This window comes from Notamacropus eugenii, chromosome 5 (genome assembly GCF_028372415.1).
Source record: "Notamacropus eugenii isolate mMacEug1 chromosome 5, mMacEug1.pri_v2, whole genome shotgun sequence".
Lineage (NCBI taxonomy): Eukaryota > Metazoa > Chordata > Mammalia > Diprotodontia > Macropodidae > Notamacropus > Notamacropus eugenii.
Genome location: NC_092876.1, coordinates 344036273 through 344060059, shown reverse-complemented (window position 1 = coordinate 344060059; position 23787 = coordinate 344036273). Strand labels below are relative to the sequence as shown.

The 23787-nt window shown below is 37.5% G+C and overlaps 1 protein-coding gene across 5 annotated transcripts in view; it reads right to left on the bottom strand.

Annotated features, from left to right (window-relative positions):
* Nucleotides 1-310: 310 nt before the first annotated feature.
* EAF2 (ELL associated factor 2) overlaps nt 311-23787 on the bottom strand; it is a 118982-nt gene continuing 95505 nt past the window's right edge. For 2 of the 5 annotated variants that reach the window (XM_072613869.1, XM_072613865.1), the window contains exons 2-3: nt 5460-5605; nt 311-2716 (exon numbers count right to left, since the gene is read on the bottom strand). In XM_072613869.1, the coding sequence (XP_072469970.1) occupies nt 2379-2716; nt 5460-5553 (432 nt within the window). In that variant the 5' untranslated portion in view covers nt 5554-5605 and the 3' untranslated portion in view covers nt 311-2378. Of the gene's footprint in view, nt 2717-5459; nt 5606-7703; nt 7838-18128; nt 18200-22509; nt 22640-23787 lie in introns of those variants that run through there. The other 3 variants (XM_072613868.1, XM_072613866.1, XM_072613867.1) reach the window with 3 other exon arrangements.

Below are 23787 nucleotides of genomic sequence, written 5' to 3'. Positions count from 1 at the left end.
TACTTCAGTTCACATTTATCACATAATATTGTTTAGCACAGTTTTCTGTTTCTACATTTTCCCTTAAGAGACTTTAAGCTTCTTGAGGTCAGGGACTGTTTTATGTAAAAGTAGTAGATATACTGTAATTCATGCAGCAATAATTTGCACAAAGTAGCTTTTTAATTAATAACTACTAGTGAACAAATTAAAGAACATATACAGAGTTCTTTAACTGATTTATAGAGTTAAAATACTCAAAGTATCAAGGGAAATAGATGGACTAAAATTAAAAATGTATCTTCCAAGGAAAGGAAAGGCACTCAATGAGTTAATCAAATTGCTTTCATTTATTTCAATCAATTGGTCAGCTAGATGGCACAATGGATACTGACATCAAGAAGACTTCTCCTGAGTTGGCCTAAGACACTTACTAACTCTGTGACCATGGGCAAGTCACTTACCCTGTTTACCTCAGTTTCCTCATCTGTAAATGCAACTGAATAAGGAAATGGCAAACCATTTTGTATCTTTGCCAAGAAAACCCCAAATGGGGTCAATAAAGAATCACATATGACTGAAGAATGTCTGAACAAAAACACTTCAATCAGTATATGCACATAGTTATTTTACTCAATTTACATAGTCACCCAATTACTTAACAGTGAAGGCAAAAGCCCTTACTTTGATTTTCACATCACACAGTGGAAATCAACTAAACTCCCTGAGATGCTGAGTATGAAATATTGAGCAAAATATTACAAATTACTCAAAAAAATGTTGTTATTCCCAAGAAGGTAGCAATCATGATGGTAGATGGCAAGTCAGACAGACAACAAGGAGTTGCAGCTGGGAAAATGACCAAGGGCAAAAATGTCTGGGAGCTTGGCCCCTGACCTGGGTTGGTTTTGGGTGAGACCATTGTTTCCAGGCTTCAGGAAGCCAGAGGCTCACGGTATGATTTCTGGTCAAATCTCAAGACATCTTCAACGTGGGCTAACTTTGTCCCTCCCCAAATCATTCTGTACATATGGATCTTTCTCCTTTTTCTTTGATTTCTTTGGGATATGGGACCTAATAGTGATATTGCTGATTCAAAGGGTATGCTATAGCTTTACTGCTCTTTGGGCCTAGTTCCAAATTATTCTCCAGAATGGTTGTACTAGTTTACCACTCCATTAGCAATTCATTATGTAGGTATTTTCCCACATTCTCTCCAGCATCTGTCATTTTCCATTTTTGCCATCTCAGCCAATCTGATAGGTGTCCTGTCAAAATTTTAACAAATAGTTTGTACTCATACTTCACATTTTATTTTCAAAAAACTAAGAAAGAACCCTGCTATGTTGAAAGAAAGGATACATATGAATACAGAGAAGCATGAGTATATGTGAACTGATGCAGAGTGAGTTAAGTAGAGCCAAGAACACAATACACACAGTAACTACAGTAATGTAAATGGAAAGAATGACACACCAAAAAATCAAAAGTAAATGTAACAAAATTATAAAGTGGGACTCAAATGAAGAGATATGAGATACTCCCCAACCTATCCCACCATGAAGGTGTGAGGTCCATAGGTGTTACATGTTGTAGATGTTTTTGAACTTTCTCAATATATTGATATGTTTTGTTTTTTCTCCAAAAGAAAAAAAAATACTATTTGTCATATAGAATGGCTCTTGGGGAATGTGGTAGGGAGGGATACATGGGATACTATGTTGATATAAAACACAGAAAACAGCAATGAGGTTACAAGTTTGCACAAAATTGTACCAAAATTACAAAATTGTACTTTAAAAGTTCTTTTACAACAAGAGGCCTCCCCTCAAACATTAAGATCATCCAAGAAAGATCCAGGAAGAGTAGAAAGAATCCAACTTTATCTCACTTTGAAGGTATCTTAGAATACCCCTGTGTTTTAAGTACCCCTGTTCAACAACCTAATCCTGCACCAATACACCTAAATCCAACGTGTTCCATCAGGTCCCTTTTATCAAAAGTCTTCATTCTCTTTCCATATCCATTCTTCTTTTTATCCTATCCAAACTGAACTTTTCTTGTACTGCCCCAGCCACCCAAAGGAGAAGTAGTGCTATCTGGTCTCTAAGACCTCCAATTCCCAGTTCACACAGAATAGTATCAAAAGCCTGGCTTTCCTGAACCTCTAGCAAGTCTAGCCTAATCCTCAGCTACTACAGAACTCTCTCTTTTACTAGTGGTTCTCCCACTTCTATCAATTCATCTGGATTCTTACCAGCTTTATTTACTCCTAGTTACTTACTTATTCAATCAGAATTAGCATACAGCAGCACAGCTCCTTAACACAGATATACACAAAAGTAACGTTTTGTCCCTCCCCAAAAAGTATATAAGCAGATCTATATAAGATGGACTTTTTACCATAGCTCTGTTATTTTTTTATCAAAACTATCCTGGGAGATTTTCCCTTTCCCCTTTTGTTTAGTGACCTTACTTAAAGTATTCATCAAAAGGTCACTCCCATCGTGAGATCTGTTACACATGGTCTCCATGTCAGGAATCCATTGCTGTGGTTCAGCAGATGAGGTTTGATGGCCTGATGCACGTTTTACTGAGCTAGAATGACAGAGTTTGCACCCCTCCTCTTCTGAGTCACTAGAACTATCTTCATTACTTGGAGATGAAGAACTCTGGGATTCTGAAGAGCTATCAGAACTAGTCATCTGGTCCATTATGCTGGCTTCTGCTTTCAGATCTAAAAATAAAATAAAAAATGAATCAACAAATTGAAATTGAGAGCTAATGAAAATTTAAAGGTGGAAGTTATAAAATTATTGATGAGAAATGGGTAAGATTATCCATTTTAGGGCCCAACATAGTATGTAAACAAAAGCCACATTTTAATAATCACTAGGAAAATCAGAATTATAAAATAACATGGGACATGAGTAATAGAGAAATCTATATTCCACAGAGCATAAATGCGAACTTACATTAAAATGTCAACTCACATAAAACATAATGATCTGAAAAACAGAAATAACAATAACTAAATGAAGACTTTGTATCAGAACAAGCTTGCAAAGTAGACCCTAGTTAAGAATTTGATCTCACAATTAATGAAGTTAAAGATCAGAATATACAAAGAATTTTGTCTCTACAAATAAAATAATCTTTTTAAAAATGAACTTCACAAACCTTGCTACTTGTCAAAGGGAACCAAAAAACAAATATTAACAATCAAGTTCTTTCCTTACAAAGATAAGAAGTGGACAGACTCCATAAAAAGCACTTGCTGAGCTGGATTATTTATTATATGTAATTTGTAAATACCCCTGAAACAAGGCAATCTCCAAGGGTGACCCACTAGAAAATAAAACATTCTGCTATGCAAAACTCTTCTTTTTATGATAATATTTATTATGAGGATCGTACGAGTCAATAAACATTTAGGCAGTTATTATATGCAGAGTGCTGTGCTATGCACTGAGGGAAATATAATGTTTTCATAAGAAATTTCCATTCCCCACAGAGGTTACCATCTGGTACCATCTATAGCAGGAACTTCCCCCAAAAATCACATTTCAAAAATAGAATCATCTTATGTTGTAGTTCTTTAGGTTACTACCTCATGGCTGGTGATTTGATTTCAGTGTAACTTAGTTGTGCTTTCACTGTACAGCCACTCCTTAGTATTTAGTTTCTGCCACACAATTTTGTGTCTGTGTATACATACATAGAATTTTCTTTTTCCTCTTGCACTGTTTGTGCAAAGAGTGCACAAACAGTGCACTACAAAATGCAAAGGGGCTATTTTCTTATATTTTGTCTGAAGCAAATAGAATTGAATACATAAGAGGCATTGGCTACTTTTTGAATAATCAAAATTCCACTGCCTTCCCACTTTTAATTATTTCCTAGTAATCCTATATATAGCTTGCTTTGTAGAAGGGACTGTCTTTTGCCTTTTCTTTGTATCCCCAGTACTTATCAGAATGCCTGGCATTCATAGTTGGCACTTATTAATGCTTGAGGATTGATTGACTGAACATCCAGTTTTGTAGACTATAAACTACATTTTGCTGAAAATTCCAAAAAGGCATCTAAGATCCTTTTGGGTCTTTTGAGGGAGTACAACTGAGGAGGAATCATACACCAACCTCAAATATCAGGGTACACTTGTATATATTTACATATGTTTGCATATATACATGTATATATATATATATATATATATATATATATATATATATATATATATATATATATAGTGTGTGTGTGTGAAAAAAGAGTATATATATATATATGTATGTATGTATGTATGTATGTATGTATGTATGTATGTATGTATATGTGAAAAAAAGAGTACCTTCCAGGAATTTAAGAATTTGCTTATCATCCAATCGAATGGTTTGATCTACAATTTGACCAAGGTCTTTTCCCTGTCTTGACTTCACATATAGAGCAAGCTGAAATACCTAAGGTAGGAGCAATGAAAGGAGAGGCAGTGGAAATAATTAAGGCAATAAAAAAACAACACTTTTCAGTTTCACAGTCCTTGGTAACAGGAAGGTTCATTATAGCAAATCCTGGGATAAGAGGCAAAGATAAGAAAAATTTCTCTCAGTTTCTTACACCTGGTTCCCCTGAATTTGTCTCAATGACACCTGGGTCAGGTAGAATTCAAGCAAACAAACTGTTAGTATAGCTGTTTTTCTTGCCTTTGCTCTGGCTATGTCCCAAATTCAGGATCTTCAGGAGAACTAAAAGCTTTGCGTTCTCTTGGCCTTTCCACCTTTGCATGACCTGGAAGCAAAAGGGGTTTGAGACTAACAAGGAATTTAATCCCTCATTAGTAAATGAGAAAGAGTAAAGGGAGGGAAGGAAAGAACAGAGCACTGTCATATCTGACAACTTTGGGATTACAGCCAAGCAAAGCAAAGGACATAAGTGGGACAAAGTGAAGGAAATGTTCTCCTGCTTCTGATCAACTGGACTGTTAACCCACTGAAGAGACAGAGATGAAACACTCTATTGCTGCTGGCTCAGAAGAGGGCAACGTTTGAAAAATCTATGCTCTCCTCTGCTTTATCTGTTCTTGACTGAGACCATATCCTATTTATCTGTTGTTGTCTTCTTGGTGAGTGACCTCTTACTCATCTTCAACCTTGAAGCAGATCCAGAACTCAGATAAGATCTTCTTCAAACAAGGGATGTGTATTCAGCATTCTTGAAAAAGAGGAACACAATCACATATTCTCTCTCATACCCCTAACAGTTTGGGAACTAAAAACTGTGGGATACCATAGGTGCCCCCCAAATAATATGCCTTAAAATTTACACCTAACAAGATTCTGTCATGGTTGGGAAAAAAAAGATATGCAAGCCCTCTGGAGGAAGAGAGTTAAATAGAAGTCTTACAAACTTAAGGTCAAAACTACAATTGTTACCTGAAATATTCACAAACACACAATTATACATGATGTGATTCAGTTTACCTCTCTCAATGTCATCCATAGGAGATTCTGGGGACATTTTTTCTTTTGGTGGAGAATGTTTCACATTGTTTGATGTTTTAACTGCATTTCTCATTTGCTGTTGCTGCTGTTCAAGTCGAGACTGAATTTTACTGCTCCCTTCAGCTCTGCAAGTATATGGAAGTTCCCAAAAGGAAGCCATGAACAAGTCCAATGTAATATGACTCTTATGATGTAAATATCATTAAACACTATGTTCTTCCCCTAGAGGTTTTGAATATAGCATTCAAATTAAGCATTAAAAGTTATACTTAAAATTATAAAAATAAAAGGTGAAGAATGCTGTCAAAATCCCTATTAAAATTAAGCTCCCTTGGGTATTTGAGTATCTAGAATTCTAGGGAAGAGAAATACCAGAGTGGGGGAGGGGGAGAGAACCTACCCCTAGAGGAATAAGCATTTATGAAGTACCTACTACATAACAAGCACCATGCTAAGGACTTTTCCAATATTAGGTCCCTTGATTCTCACAATAATTCTGTGAGTTAAATATTATTATTATCCCCATTTTATGGTGAATGAATTTGAGTAAGACAGAGCTTAAATTATTTGCCCAGAGTCACACAACTTGCAAGTGTCTGAAGCTGGATTGGAACTTGGATCTTCCTGTCTAATGAAGTAATATTGGTAAAGTGCTCAGCACATTACCTGACACATGGGTGCCATATAAATGGATATTCTCTCTTCCCCTTCCTTTCCCTGCTTCCTGATTCCAGACCCAGATCCTATCCATGATATCACCTAATTGGCAGCATCTTCCTTCCTGGAAGATGACCTTGTGACCTTCAGAGGGTCCAAGGATTTGGACATTCTAATCAGTATTCTAGCAGCATCCCTGAGACAATGATGGTTGATTGCAGTGAATTCACTGGGAGCTAAGGTCAAATTACACACACTGAGGAAAGGCAACTTCAAGACCAAAAGAAACCTAGGAGAAAGCCCCATCATGCCTAAGGGGAATTTCATATGTATCTTCCCTCTAATGGTTATCTCTAATTTATCCTTTATATGCCTTGGTTGAAAATGATTTTCACATCATCTTTTCTAGTAGGCCATGAGCTCCTTGAGAGTAGGGCCTTTTGTCTTTCTGTCAATTCCCCACACAGTACATGGCACATAGTAAGAGCTTAATAAATGCTGAGGAACTCCATGAAGAGGAGAAAAAGAATTCTGGTCACCAGGAGCTGTTAGTTATCCTTTTTCCATATGTTCTCCAGACCCTGTGAATGAATGTTGTAAATGGAGTGTGCTAGGGCATGTGACCTTAGGAGCTTAACAAGATTGGAAGAGTCACTGGAGGTCCAGAAACCAGAGTCCATACCAGAATATGCCGGCAGCTGAGCCCAGTGCTCCTGAAGAGGTCCTAAGGAGCTACCTGCCTGATCTAGCATGGTAATGGTTCAACCAGGAAGCTTAGGTGCTGTATCCTACTAGGAATGCAGCAAATCTGCCCAAAGCTTTGTTGAATTTTCAGATGAAATTGGTGGGGACAAATGCTTCATAGTAACCATTCTCTCCATGAACCAAAGTGGTTAAGGGGAGAATAGCCCTGGTTCAAAAGGATGCTATATCTTCTCAGTAAATATCCCTTTGTAAAGTCTAATGCATGTCAATTGGTTAAATGATATTGGGGCAAAATTCTCTGGGGACTGATACTTGGGGTAACACACTGCAATGGGGTCTTGAGCTGAGAGCTTTTTTTCTAAAAGAAGAACCTCACAGTGGTACTCGTAGGACCTGGAGAATCCTGAGGAAGAGATGTGCATGTATTAGGGACCTAATATTATTCCATCCACAAATTATCCTGGCTACAACTACCTATGGTGTTTCTCCTGAAGGAATGAAAGCTCTTGGAAGGCAGAAATTTTTTCATATTTTGTCTTTGTGTGTGTAGCTTCTTGTACAGTGCCTGACACGTAGTAGGCAGATAATATATTTGAGTTGATTGAGTGAAAAAAAAAATTAGCTCTTTGTTGATCGTCCATCCAGATCTTTATGGGAATCCATATCCATGGTGTATCAAAAAAAGTGGTGAGTAGATCTGTTGAAGATTTTTAAGGACTGATGAAAGAGTTAATCTTGACTCCTTCCCTCAACTTGCTAAAACTAGTCAGTAATTAATTTCTTCCTCTGTAGTATTCTCCCATACATATTCATTCGTTTTCATTTCCATTGCTACCAATCTACCCTAAAACTAATCATCACCTTCAAGTCAGGTTGTCCAGTAGATAAGAGTCCTGAGCTTCAAGCCAGGAAGATCTAAATTCAAATTCAGCCTCAGATGCTGCTGTGTGACCCTAGGTAAATCATTTAACTTTCATCTGCCCCAGTTTTTTCATCTGTAAAATGTGAAGAAGAAGAATAATAGCACCTATATTATTTTATTGTGAGGATCAAAGGAGATAATATTTATAATATTCATAAAGGACTTAGTGCCTGGCACTGTCAGAGGAACAGCAACAAAGTCCAGCCCAGGTGATACTTCTTACATGGGATCTTTCCTATTATGCCCCCACAGCCTCTCTCCTCCAGAAAGGTAACTTTTTATTTACCTGGCATTTTTATTTATTTCTATATATACATGTAGCTTCCTGAATTGAATATGGCAAGTAGTACATAAATGTTGACTATTGTTACCATGGCTTGATAAATGCCCTACTCAGTTTCCCTCCCACAATCTACCTTACAAGCTATCATCTAATTAATCATTTCTAGCATCCTGCTTTGAATGTATTACTCTGCTTAAAAAGATTTAATAGCCCTTACTGAAGATGGTAAGATAATAATTTTAGAGCTGGAAGGCAACTCAGATGGCAACTAGTCTAACCTCCTCATTTTATAGATAAGGAAATTGGGTGAGACAGGTTAAGTAACTTGCCCAAAGCTATACAGATAGTGAATGGCAGAGCTGGGATGTAAACCTAGGGCTTCTGATGTTAAATCAGGATATTCTTTCTACTGCACCATGCTCCTCTCTATCTACAAGATCAAATCCAAGCTCCTTAGACCTGCATTTAAGGGATTCCATGAAGTGTTCTCTTGCTGAATGAAAGAAATATTCCAGGGAGAAAAAACAGAAGACTGGAGAAATCACTCTCCTTCACTCCTCATACCACATCAGTTGCAAAGTGTTATCAATTTTACTATGGCACCACCCCTTTTTCTCCATTCACAAATCCACCAGCCTAGTTCATGTCCTCATTATCTCTTTCCTGGAGTATTTCCAAGCCTCCAGATTGGTCTCCTTGCCTCAAGTCACTTTGCTCTCTGATCTCTTCTGCACAGGTAACAAGTGGATATTTATAAAGCATAGATTTGATTAATCCAGATAAGTTTGATAAGTTCTAAAGTTCTCTAATTGCCTCCAGGACAAAATATAAACTCTTTTACAATCTGGTTGTAGACTCTCTTCATATATATGGCCATGCTGGATAACATGCTCTCTTTCACATGTTTCATTTTTATGTTTTTTTGTACAGACTATTCCCCATGTTTGGAAATGTACTCCCTCTTTAAATTCTGGTTTTCTTCAAAGCTCAGTTCAGATGCTACTTCCTATATGGAATCTTTACCATTGTGTCCCCAGCTGCTAGTAACTCTCCCCTCCAAAAAAAGTAACTTTTTATTTACTTCTGTATGTACATGTTCTTTCCCAAATTGAAAGTAAGCTGTTTGAGAGCAGAGCCTGTTTTTGTTTTCATGTTTCCAAAGCACAGTGCCTGGAGCATAGTAGGCATTTAATGAATGCTTGTTGAATGAACCACACTTGAATCAATCACTGATTGAATCCAAACTAGTCAAGAGGTTCACTGCATCACAGAATCTGGAGTTCTAATAGATCTTAAGAGAGAATATAGCCCAACACCTGAACCATACAGATTAGGGAAACTAAAGCTTAAGTGAATTGCCAAAGGTTGCAAGGTAAGTGACTCTCAGATTTAGGATTCAAACCCTGTTCCTCTGACTAAGAATCTACTATTCTTTCTAGTACAGTATGAAGGATGTGATACTGAAGAGGAAGAGAAAAAAGGGGCATGAGATTTCCATGAGAAAGGGTATCTAGACCTTTCTAAGTGGAAGTAGTTTCCCTTTTTCATAAGAGTCAAGGTATAAGTAATAAATCTATTAATTTTGAGATAGATATAGAAGATGAAGTGTCATGTTTGACAACACTCTACTGAAATGTATGAAAGTGGCATGTCAACCTGACTTGACTAATTAAGCACTACATATAGTATCTTCCTTGGAAAATGTTATGTCTATTGAGATTTGACAAACCCACTGACAACTACTACACTTTGAGAGTTCATGGAGAAATGACTGATTCCATATGAAGGAACCTGGAATGCATCTTTAAATATTATTAAGTGCTGAGGAGGAAACAGAACCTGAGGCATAAGTAGAGTGTTCATTATTGCTAGAGTTTGAACATAAGGACTTTGTTAGAGAAGACAAAAGGAGAAGGGAAGAGTTGGCTGAAAAGATTATGTCACCATAGGATTTGGCTTTTTGGACAGTGAATTAATATAATAGACTCTAGGCTGAGAATGGAATCTCTCTAATGAGGACAGAAAAGAATGTCCAAGTGTTTAATTAAACTGAAAATAGAAAAAACAAACAAAAAACTACTGCCCAGACATAATTTTTAAGCTAGCTACCACAGAGAAGGAGTTCTTAACCTTTTTGTGTGTGTCATAAACCCCTTTGTTTGTCTGGTGAAGCCTTTCTTAGAATAATATTTTGAAATTTATAAAACATGTAGAATTATAAAAAGAAACCAATTATATTTAAATACAGTTTTCAAATTATCATAGGCCCTAAGTTATGAGCCTCTACCATAGAGTATTAAAAAGAAAACTACCAGAAGCCCACTCACAGGAGTCAATAACTAGAGTGAGAGGGAGAAACTATATTTGTGGCCTCAGATATCTCTGTACTAATGCACAGAATATGAGTATTCAGGTTCATCACAACTGCCATGGGCCCTCCAAGGTTTTACAAAAGACAGAGATAGTTTAGAAATGCTATAAAAGTTTCAGTCTTTATTCTAAGACATATCCTAATGTACACAAGAAACCTCATTAGGCCTAGTTTGAAAGAGTTACTGGGGCAAAGGAAAGTAGAGATCATTAGAAAGGGTTTTGAGCCAAGGAGATATCCAGGTTTCAATAACCTGAGGGGGTGAGGATGTAATTGAGTCTCAGCTGATGTAGGGAAGGATAGATCTGAACCCAGGTTGGATATGATGATCCTTGGACTACAGCAGGACAAATGGATCAATGATGGTTCTACCAAGCTCTCAAAGTAAGCTCTCATTAGTCCTAGCTCAACATGGGCATACATAGTTTCGAGTCTCCATGCCAAGGTAGCTCTTGTGGACAAAGGCCATGGATTTTTAGTGGTAAAAAGATTGTAGTGGATTTGTCTAATTGGTTTCTCACCTCTAATGTCACAGGCAGAGAGATGGTAAAGTGATAAAGCAGAAGTCATCTCCTGGCCATGGAGTCACAGAGCTTAGAAGCTCTACTGAACTAGCATAGAACTTCCATTCCTTGGTAATGAAGGATTCCAGAAAAGGTGATAGAGTAGAGGGTGCCAGAGAAGAAGAAAGAGTGGCGTGTAAAGCAGATTCAGCCTATCACAGAAGAACTGAGCCTTTCTCCCCTTCCATTAAAAAAAAATACAACTAAAGCATTTTTTTTATATATTAAATTTATGTATTTAACTTTTAACATTCATTTTCACAAAATTTTGGGTTACAAATTTTCTCCCCTTTTCTCCCCTCCCCCCCCCAAACACCAAGCATTCTAATTGCCCCTATGACCAATCTGCTCTCTCTTCTATCATCCCTCTCTGCCCTTATCTCCGTCTTCTCTTTTGTCCTATAGGGCCAGATAGTTTTCTATACCCCTTTACCTGTATTTCCTATTTCCGAGTGGCAAGAACATTACAGTTGATCCTAACACTTTGAGTTCCAACTTCTTTACCTCCCTCCCTCTCCACCCCTTCCCTTTGGAAAGCAAGCAATTCAATATAGGCCAAATCTGTGTAGTTTTGCAAATGACTTCCATAATAGTTGTGTTGTATAGGACTAACTATATTTCCCTCCATCCTATCCTGTCCCCCATTACTTCTATTCTCTTTTAATCCTATCCCTCCCCATGAGTGTCGACCTCAAATTGCACTCTCCTCCCCATGCCCTCCCTTCTATCATCCCCCCCACCCTGCTTGTCCCCTAATCCCCCACTTTCCTGTATTGTGAGATAGGTTTTCCTACCAAAATGAGTGTGCATTTTATTCTTTCCTTTAGTGGAATGTGATGAGAGTAGACCTCATGTTTTTCTCTTGCCTCCCCTCTTTATCCAACCACTAATAAGTCTTTTGCTTGCCTCTTTTATGAGAGATAATTTGCCCCATATAACTTCTCCCTTTCTCCTCCCAATATATTTCTCTCTCACTGCTTGATTTCATTTTTTTTTTTAAGATATGATCCCATCCTCTTCAATTCACTCTGTGCACTCTGTCTCTATGTATGTGTGCGTGTGTGCATGTGTGTGTGTGTATACTCCCACCCAGTACCCAGATACTGAAATGTTTCAAGAGTTACAAATATTGTCTTTCCATGTAGGAATGTAAACAGTTCAACTTTAGTAAGTCTCTTATGACTTCTCTTTGCTGTTCACCTTTTCATGGTTGTCTTCATTCTTGTGTTTGAAAGTCAAATTTTCTTTTCAGCTCTGGCCTTTTCATCAAGAAAATTTGAAAATCCTCTATTTCATTGAAAGACCAATTTTTCCCCTGAAGTATTATACTCAGTTTTCCTGGGTAGGTGATTCTTGGTTTTAGTCCTAGTTCCTTTGACTTCTGGAATATCCTATTCCATGCCCTTCGATTCCTTAATGTAGAGGCTGCTAGATCTTGTGTTATCCTGATTGTATTTCCACAATACTTGAATTGTTTCTTTCTAGCTGCTTGCAATATTTTCTCATTCACCTAGGAATTCTGGAATGTGGCCACAATGTTCCTAGGAGTTTCTCTTTTTGGATCTCTTTCATGCGGTGTTCTGTGGATTCCTTGAATATTTATTTTGCCCTCTGGTTCTAGAATCTCAGGGCAGTTTTCCTTGATAATTTCATGAAAGATGATGTCAAGGCTCTTCTTTTGATCATGGCTTTCAGGTAGTCCCATAATTTTTAAATTGTCTCTCCTGGATCTATTTTCCAGGTCAGTTGTTTTTCCAATGAGATATTTCACATTATCTTCCATTTTTCCATTCTTCTCTCTTTGTTCTGTGATATCTTGCTTTCTCAGAAAGTCATTAGCCTCCATCTGTGCCATTTTAATTTTGAAAGAACTATTTTCTTCAGTGAGCTTTTGAATTTCCTTTTCCATTTGCTTTTGAAAGCATTCTTCTCCTCATTGGCTTTTTGAACCTCTTTTGCCAATTGAGTTAGGCTAGTTTTCAAGGTGTTAATTTCTTCAACATTTTTTTGGGTCTCCTTTAGCAGGGAGCTGATCTGCTTTTCATGCTTTTCTTTCATATCTCTCATTTCTCTTCCCAGTTTTTCCTCCACCTCTCTAACTTGGTTTTCAAAATTCTTTTTGAGCTCTTCCATGGCCTGAGCCCATTGGGTGGGCTGGGACACAGAAGCCTTGATTTCTGTGTCTTTGCCTGATGGTAAGCATTGTTCTTCCTCATCAGAAAGGAAGGGAGGAAATGTCTGTTCTCCAAGAAAGTAACCTTCTATTGTCTTATTTCTTTTCCCTTTTCTGGGCATTTTTCCAGCCAGTGACTTGACCTCTGAATATTCTCCTCACACCCACCTCGCCTCCTGATCCTCCCAGCCAAAGTTTGGGGTCTGAGATTCAAATGCTGCTTCCAGCCTTAGGGCTTTTGGCGGGGGCAGGGCTGCTATTCAGTGTGAGATTAAGTTCATGTGGTCAGGTCGGGGCAGGGCCGCCTGTCAGGCTCAGTTCCCTCAGGGGGTTTATGCACAGACCTTCCACAATGGATTCAGGCTCCCGCCCGCTTGGGGAGCCCCTGTCTGCAGCCACCTCTCAGCTTCTACCTCCCAGGGGGGCCTGAATTATGGGGGCACCCCACTCCCCTCTTGACCCACCAAAGAGACTCTCTCACCGACCCCCGTCACCTGTGGGTGGAGGTACTTGTGCGGCCGCTGGTGATCCCATCCCTGAAGTCTGGTCGGATCTGTTTCTCTCGGTGCCACGGCTGCGGCCGCAGCAGGTCTGGGCTGGGCTCCGCGTCTGCAGCGCGACGGACCTTTTGCGAGAGGTTTGCAGGTCCCTCTGGGGGTGGAGGGACCCGCGTGGCCGCTGGAGATCCCATCCCTGAAGCCCGCTCGGATCTTTTCCTCTTGGTGCCGCGGCCGCGGCAGGGCTGCACTCAGCTCCCAGTCCTGGCGCCCAGTCCACAGTGCGAAGGACCCCCCGCGAGAGGTTTGCAGGTCTCTCCGGAACAGAAATCTCCCTCGCTCCAATGTTCCGTGGCCTCTGGGTGCAGAATTCGCCGTGAGTTACTTCCTTGTAGCCGTTCTATGTGTTGTCTAAAGCATTTTTTAGACTACAAAATGCATAAGAAAGTCAACTAGAAATCTTAATGTAAGGAAGTAAATATGGCCGCATAAGTTGGTGGTATGCAACTCATGACAGGATGGGGTATGCCTTTAAATAGAACAGAAAAGAATGATAATGGGAAGATTTGCCTTGTTGAAAATAAAGATATTAAGTAAAAGGTACAGAAGAGTAGTGGCATCATATATCAAGAAGACATGCAAATTCACAAACCAAAGTGGGAAAAACATGCAAGTGCAAAAGGAAGGAGATAGTGAAGTGATACTGTGGTGAGGATATACTACAGATGGACCAGCCAAATGGAAGAAATATATAAGATTTTTATAAAGTTATTTTATTAATGCTGTTTTTTAAAGTAACAACTCAGTTTTCATTCCAATCATGCAGTGCCACCAATAGAAACTTCCCCTACAACAAAAAAATACATATTTAAGGAAGATGAAATATTTTGGTCATATCTGACAATACATGCCTCATTATGCACCTTGTCCACCACCTCTTTGACAGAAACATGCTTCACTGGTTAGTCCTCTTAAATCATGATTGGACCTTGTATTGATATTGTGATCACTATGTAAACTGTTCTCTTGGCTCTGCATGTTTCTGATGTGTAAGATTTTTGAAGACACTAATCTGGCTAGCAGGAACTCATTGAAAAACTAAGATTCTTAAAAGTTATAAAAGGCAAAAGGGCAAGTAAATGGGTACAGATACAAAAGACTGGACGAGTCCTCCAACAATAATGTTGGAAAGACTCAAACCCAGAAGGAATTGTGACTTGGGAAAAACACTAAGGACAGAAAAATGGTGATTAATTCACACACGCACACACACACACACACACACACACACACACACAGATGGATAGATGGATGAATGTAAAAGCCAAAAGGAGGACAGAGAAGGGATTATTGCTTGGGGTGGGGAATGATAACTGAAAGAAAGTAGAAACATAAAATTCCTATTTTGCTTATGTTTTCTTCTCAGGGAAAACAACCTTCAGAAAAAGAAGGATAAAAGATAGTTGTTAGGGAATTGAAACCTAAGTGAGGTTATGGTAAAAAGGACACCAAGAGACCAAAAAATGGTATCTCAAATGAGTGGGTCAAAATAAATCACAGACACAATTAAAATTATATTGAAGAGCTTTATAGGTGATATAACATACCAAGATACATAACAATTCACATTTACATAACAATTTAAAGTTTTGCATGCAGGTAAAGAAATCTTAGAGGCAACTTTGTCTCTTGACATGGAGTTAAAAATGAGAAAATTAACTCATCAATATCTAAAAAGAAGCCCCCAAGAGGAAATCTTAAAAACCAAAATTAAGAGATGCACAACAGAAAATTTAACAAATACACAATAAATAATACAAGATTTGGGGAAGGAAAAGATTAATGGAGGGTGCAGCTAAGATAGCAGAGTGTCAGAAAGCAGTGCAATGAACTCTATTCCACAAACATCTTCAAACAGATCTAGAAAATACACCAAATGAAACAACAGCTTTAAATGTAGGTGGGTCTTTCAATTAAAAATGGATCAAGGAATACTTCTATACTCTCCATCAAGGTAGGATGAAGGGTTTAGTATAAGAATGGAAGAAATGCTTAAAAGGGAAAAGGAAAAGGGAAAGGGAAAAGAATGTCCTGAAGAAGGAAAGTAAGAAGGATGATTAAACTTTTGAAGCTGTGAAATATGTATAAGGATTTTTCCCACAGAGGGAAAAACAGGTGGAACAGATCTGCTAACTTTTGAAAAGGCAGTTTCTGCTCCCAGAAATGATGAGAATCCATAACAAATTCCACATGTCAGTGAGTCAGTCATTAAGTGGTTATCAGATGCCTACTTTGTGTCAAGCACTGTCCCAAGCACTAATACAGAGGTCACCTGATAATAATCAGAAGTCCCCTGTATCTGTCAGTAACATGACAAGGCACCTATCAAGTCTAACAACTGCTACCACTTCTGGTGATTCATGTAAGAAAAAAGGATCACCCAGAATGAATCTAGAATACATTGGCAGGGTTCATGAAGTCCTAAACAAGAAAGTAAGGACATTACTGCCATAGATGGTGGTTACATCATTACTGCTGAATCAAAGTAAAGGCATCAGAAAAAAAAACAAAACAGTTTAGGGAAGTAAACAACACTTGAGAAGATGATGTCTGAGAATGCAATTTGGATTTATGTTCCATGGCTTAAGATATTGGAATAATGGGTTCTTTACCAGAAATGGAGCACATTAAACAAGAGCAGGTAAACATTTTCATGGAAACAACAACAACAAACCCTGAATGCTCTGCAATCACAACCATCAAATTTGGCCCTAGAAATAAGAAAATGTACCTCCCTCCTTGCATTTTGGGGGAAAGGGATGTGGAGAATACAAGTGTGGAATACTGTAGATTGACTGTGAGAATCAGCCTCAGCTGATGGGGTGGTTAGTTTTGCTGAAATGTCTTTTTTTTTCTTCCTATCCAGATCATTCTCTACCCTTCTTAAGGAATTCAGTACCTGGCCTCATAGTCTTCCTCTCCACTACAATCCCAGCCCTTACTAAAGGTGTTTAATTTATATGTTACTGCCTCTTTAAATGTCCTTGCATCCCCAATTAAACCACACCAACTTCCAAATTAAACAGATCAGATTAAACAACTTCACTCCACTTTTAACATACAGAGATGGTCACACTCTTAAACTCACCATAACCTACAAGTGCTCTACCCAAGGATTCTGAAGTTCCTCTACCTAACTATAATCCTCTATCATTTTCATCTCTTCCTATGTGCCTCACACCTCCTAAACCCATTTTTTCATTTTCACCACGACCATGTTTCTCTGTCTCTGAGTGTACTCTGAGACAATCACTTCTACTGGCTTCATTTTTCTCCCTTCCTAATCTTTTTTGCTTTTGTTAATAATTAATTTATTTGTTTTCAGTTTTCAACAATCACTTTCCTAAGTTTTAAATTTTTCTCCCCTCCCTTCCCACAATGGCATGCAATCTTATATGTGTTCTACACATACATTCTTATTAAACACATTTTCACATTAGCCATGTTGCACTGAAGAATTACAATGAATGTCTCCCTCCTAATCTTAACCCATTAACCAGTTCAACACTACCCTGTCCTCTTTTCCCCCTTATCCTATCTTCACATTATACTTTGCCAATCTCCAGTTCTCTGTTACTCCAACCCTTCCACTACCACGGATCCTACTCACATGCTACTGAACATCATTAAAGAAAAAAACAGTGAAAGTCACCAGCCAACTGGGCCCATTATAAATTCACATCATCTAATCTCAATTAGGATCTCACTACAGCAAAGCAATTCTTTTTACTAATTTACCACATTCTTTCTCTACCCCACTTCCCAGAGCAGTTGTTCCAAACCCTTATTTTTCTTTTCTCTTCAAGTCTCCCATATTACCTTACCCTACAACTGAAGAAAATCGAGGTCATCTACCATGATCTACCTCTTTTTGCATTCTCTACACTCCATTCACCGATCCACCTCTCATCCTTGCCCCAGATGTCATCACTCATTCTTTCCTCATTTATTCTAGTCTCTAATGAAGAGGCCAGCCCCCCTCTACTAGTTCCCTGGATTCTATTCCTCTCCACCTTCTCTGGCAGATTTTCTCCACAGTCATCACCCTCATCTCACTCTCTCATATTCAAGGTCTTTCTCTTCAGTGATGGCTACAAGTACTCCCAGGCCTCTCTCATCCTTAAAAACAAAACAAAAAACTCTTGATAACTATCCCCTCTGTCTCCCTTCTCACTCTCTGGTCTAAAGTCCTAGAAAGAACTTCTATATTTGAATGCACTTCTTTTCATTTCCCTTCTCAACCTTTCTCAGTTCTAACATTCTATGGTTCTAGAATACTACAGAAAAAATAACAGTAACTATAAAATAAATCCAAAAAATAAGTTTTGTAGACTTCTTTATATTCAGTAATATTAGAGGCAGTTAGATAGTGCAGTGAATATAGTGTTAAACCTGGGATCAAGATCTGAGTTCATACCTGGACTCATATGCTTAGGTTAAATGATCCTGAGCAGGTCTTTTAACTTCTGTCTTCCTCAGTTTCTTCACCTGTAAAATGTGGATAAGAATGGCAGCTACTTTCCAGTGAGGATCAAAGGATATATTTATAAAGCAGTGCCTAACATACAGTGCAGTAAAGTGCCTGATATACACGACATGCTTAATAAATGCTTGTTTCTTTCTTTCTTTCCTATATCTCATTAGTTCTACATAATAGTCCTATGAGAGAGGTATGGTTATTTTAAGAAATGAGGAAACTGAGGCTAAGAAAATTCAAGTAACCTGGCTATATAAGGTAGGTTTTGAATTTTCCTAACTCCAAATGAAGTGCTTTATCCATTATACCATGTTGTCTTTTTCCTCTAAGTATGCAATTTATTGGCAAATAAATGAAACAGCATGAATGAGTTCAGAGATACTGGAGATTTCTGTAGGCTGAAAACACTTCATGGAATAAGTGAGACTTGAGTCTACAGGAAACAGGTATAAAGTAAAAAGAGTTAAGGATTAAGCCTTGGGTAATGCCTATACTTAGTAGAGAAGATAAAAAAGAAGACCCATTGGAGGAGATGGCTAGGAGGAGAGTTAAGGCAGTGTAGGTTTAAAGAAGACAAAGAAGAAGGAAATTTCAAGAAAAGGTAGGTGGTTAACAATCTTAAATGCTACAGAGAGCTCAAAGAGGATAAGGACTGAGAAAAAAGCTGTTGAATTTGATTTGGTTACTTGGGAATCTTAAACTTTGAGAACATCATTTAAGTGGAGTGGTAAAAGAAGTCAGTTTGCCAAAACTGTAGGCAAATTATCAGATTTGGAATCAAAGAAATTGAGTTCAAAATTCTGGTTGTTATTTACTAGGGGTACAACCTTGGGTTAAGCAAATTCAATTCTCTGGGTCCTAGTTTTTCAGCTGCAAAATAATAACATTAGAGCAGATGACCTCTAAGATACCTTCAAAATCTAAATCTATGATTTTAGGATCAAAAGCAGTACTATATAGTCGTTAGAACTCTGCACTTGGAATCAGAGGACATAAGTTGAAATTCTGCCTTATATAGCAAGTCAGTTAATCTCTTTAGGCCTCAGCTGCCTCTATGTAAAATGAGGAGTCTTGACTTGAATATCACAAGAGTCCCTTTCAAATCTAAATCTATGTTCTATGGGTTCTTACAATTTGACTTCAAACTCATCAATCAACTGAAATTGATCTCTAAAGTTATCAGACATTTCTTTATTGCCAAATCGATTGGACTCTCCTTAATCCTCATTCTTTTTGGTCACTTGTAACATATGACACTGCTAACCATATTCTCCACCTAGATTCATTCTCATTCTCTCTCTCCCCTTTTTAGTATCCTTTGCTCAATCATTAACAATACCATACTCTCTGGGTGTAGTTATAAAGTTCTCTCATGGCCCCCTCTTCCATTTCTAGCTTCTTTCAACAACCTCAACAGTTCCCACAGGCTCAATTATCATCTCTATGACGATACATCTAGCTCTAGCCCTTATCCTGAGCTCTCCCTATATCACCAACTATTTATTGGATATTTTGAACTGGATGATAGTCAACTCAAGCTTAACATGACCAAAACAGAATGCATTATGGCTCCCCTAAAATCCACCCCATTCCAACTAAATGTGGTTACTGCTCAAGACTTGGTCCTTAATTCTTTTCACTTTACACTCACTCCCTGTAAACTCAGGTCTTTCTTCCAAATTTTCCTATTTCTTGATACTTCCAGGTACCTAGGATTGCTGTCTCAAAGTCATCCTTTATTTCTCACTCTCCATTATGAAATTAGTTGCCAAATTCTTGTCAATATTACTTTCACATTGTCTTTTATACCTCTCTCCATTAAATGGCTCTCATCCTAATTCAGACTCTAATCACCTCCTAAAGCACAGATCTGACCATGTAAGTAGTTCTAGGTAGATATTCAGGAGAATTGTAAAGGGGTAACAGGATTTTCTGGGACTCTACTGGTCTCAAGGAATACAGCAACCCACCTGGTTGATCACACAGGCCTAACTGTTAAACCACTGAGATTAACACAAGGAAGCACAAAATTCAGGTGGCAAATGTTCAGCTGGACCCTAACCTTCCCTGGAGGGTCTGGAAAGAATCAAAGAAACAGTAAAGAGAAAGGCATAAAGGCTCACCACAGAAATATAATCAGACATACAATAGTGAAAAGAACTGGAAGAAAAGTGTGAGGAGATGTTTCTTCTCCTTCTCCACTCTGTCTGCTACTCAGCTACATCAGTAAAAGGTTAAGACACATCAAAAATCAACTACTACAGAAATTCAGTCAAATTTTTACTTAATCCAAAGAGCATTGAGGACACCTTGCTTGTTTTACCTTTCTAAAGTGAAATAATTAGACCACTGAAGTCCCCTCACCATTACTAATGCTTTTTACTGTCATGAGAGGACATCACAAACCTGAAATGTAATCATTTCAGCTTTACAAATGGTTTGCGACTTAAGGTCAGTAAGAAATTACTCCTAGGCCAGACATCAGAATTGTGTAGAAGAGACCATAAAACTAGAAAGCATGTCAAGACAGAGTTCTCTTTTTGGGGTGTCCATGCTTGGCTTTTGTGATATTCAAGTCGAGACTTCTCATTTTACATAGAGGCAGCTGAGGCCTAAAGAGATTAACTGACTTGCTATGTAAGATAGGATTTCAACTTATGTCCTCTGATTCCAAGTCCAGAGTTCTAACCACTACATAGTACTGCTTTTGATCCTAAAATCATAGATTTAGATTTTGAAGGTATCTTAGAGGTCATCTGCTCTAATGCTATCATTTTGCAGCTGAAAAACTGGGGCCCAGAGAATTGAACTTACTTAACCCAAGGTTGTACCCCTAGTAAATAACAACCAGAATTTTAAACTCAATTTCTCTGATTCCAAATCTGATGATTTGCCTACAGCTTTGGCAAACTAACTTCTTTTCCCACTCCACTTAAATAATGTTCTCAAAGTTTATGATTCCCAAATCACCAAATCAATTCAACAGCTTTTTTCTCAGTCCTCATCCTCTTTGAGCTCTCTGTAGCATTTAAGATTGTTAACTACCTACCTTTTCTTGAAATTTCCTTCTCCTTTGTCTTCTTTAAACCTACACTGCCTTAACTTTCCTCCTAGCCATCTCCTCCAATGGGTCTTCTTTTTCATCTTCTCTACTAAGTATAGCCATCCTTTCAGTCCTACCCCACAACCTTATTTCTCCCTACCTGAACCTCTATAATCCAGGGCTTCAGTACCTAGGGAAATTCATCCATTCATTTTTGGAGCTCCCACCCTAGAGTCCAACCAAATTGACTGGTGATTTAAGAGAGTACACACTAGCTTATTTAGCTGGTCTTACTCTCTCGAAGAGGATAAGGAGTAGCACTACTGCTAAGCCTATTTACCAGGCCATAGTTTACCTTTACATCCAGCCATATAACCATCCAACCAGGCCCTTTTACCATCTACCTACCTCCCATCCCAATCTTCTACCTGGAATAATAAATTGATAATAATTTCGTGATAGCACCATTACTATTACTTCTAAAAAGGGTAAGTTAGTTAACTTGATGCATCGCCTTGCCATCTCTGTGACTCATCAGACAAAAACCCCCTTTCCTGGCCATCACTCCCTTACATGCACTCTCTTTCCCTATTAGAATGCATGCTTGACTGAAAAATCTATCTTTTTTTTTTTTACATTTGTATCTCCAACCCTTAGCACAATGCTTGGCACACAATAAGTAATTAATAAATACTTTTCTCATTCTTTCACTCATCTGTTATAGTATATCAAAAGAATGTGATTTGTATCAATACAGGAAACTTTTATCTTTAAATAATAAAGTGCACTACATAAATGTACATTGGAGATGCAAGGAGAACCTTGTATTTAAGTTATCTGATGGTAATCATATTTTACAAACACACATGATCTTACGTAGGAGACTGGGGCTGTTCCAGAAAATCTGAGACAAATGGTTTCTGTAGTTATTGGCTATTCTGCCAAGACATACTAATTGCCATAATCAAAAGATTCTGAGTTGAAAATGTTTTTGGAATATGTGAGTAAAAATTCTTCAGGGAAGGAAAATCATTTATAAGATACACAAAAAATATACTAACATTCAGAAATAAACAAAAAAGAAAGCCATTTAATATGATAGGGAGATACACAAAATAAAAACAAAAAAAAAAAACTTTAGATTCCAAAATTTGGAAATAAAACAAGAAACTTATTCATAGAACAGATACATTAAAATATAAAAATCCTATGACATTTTGCTTACTTTCCTTAATAATTTTTAATAAAGGACAACTATTTCTTTATTAAACTACTTACCTTGTTTTCTTTACAGTGAAGTTGCTGCTCAATTTTTCTAACCGACATTCTCCAGATTAATAATCAAAATACATTCTTTTAGGTAAGGTTTCTTTGAGCCTTTGAAAACAGATACTGGTGCTGTTGAACCCTATTTGAAAAGTTTTAAGTAGTTAATTAACATTTACTTAGAATCTATCATCAGTTTTTGAATTAGAAGTTACCTTATACATATCCATCTTTTAATTATTTCCTATTTATCCTGTATATAGCTTGTATTATATATATTATCTCCCCATTAAATTGTAAGTTCCTTGAGGACAGGAACTATCTTTTGTTTCTTTTTGTATCCTCAGCACTTAGCATAGTGATCGATATATGGTAGGTGCTTAATGTTTATTGATTGATTGATTGATCATATCTAGCTCAATCCCTGAATTTTATGGATGAAAAAGCTCAACTCTAAAGGTCCAGTATTATCCCCAAATTTAACTCTTTCATATACATGAACTTTTTATTTTTCCTGTTTTCCTAAAATCTAGAGCCACATGGTGAAAATCCATGATGTCCATATAATTTAAATTGCAGGTAAACCAAAGGATAATGGAGAAATTATTATAGATATTAATAGACTATAACATATTACCAACAATGACACTAAGAAGCTAGGTAAGAATATGACCAAAGAAAAAGAATAAAGAATAACACATTGATAACCCCAATGTTCATTGGTACTCACAAAATAATTAGAAACCTAAAAGAAAGATTTCCAATGTTTTGAGTAAATCTAAAATGAATGGTATATGGGAGGACATGGTTAAGAATCTTATAGGATAAGAAGGCATAGATGGGTTATGACCAGCACCAATCGAGAGAATACTCATATGGATCAGATCACCTATGCCCTATCCTACCAAGGGACTTCATCAAATCATAAAACATAGTATTTCACTTGTGTAGATGAATGAAAATGAATATATCAAAATACACTTGCTACAATCATAATTATTGGAAACTATAATAGAAGTGTTAAAACGCAAGTTGGTGGAATTCCTTTACAGACACAAATCACAGGTCCTGGAAACATAAAGCTGAAGTAAGAAAAGAGATGTACAAATTATGGTACTGTGGTGGGTTGGGAAAGAGACATATTAGTACAATGCCAAAGGAAATAATATATTAATTTTAAGTTTCTTTGGATTCTCAGGTAGAAATAATGGGATTTTTTTGTATTCTTAAATAGAATGGAATTATTTAAGACAGTACAAAAGATTCTTGATCTCATTCAAAAAGACAAGA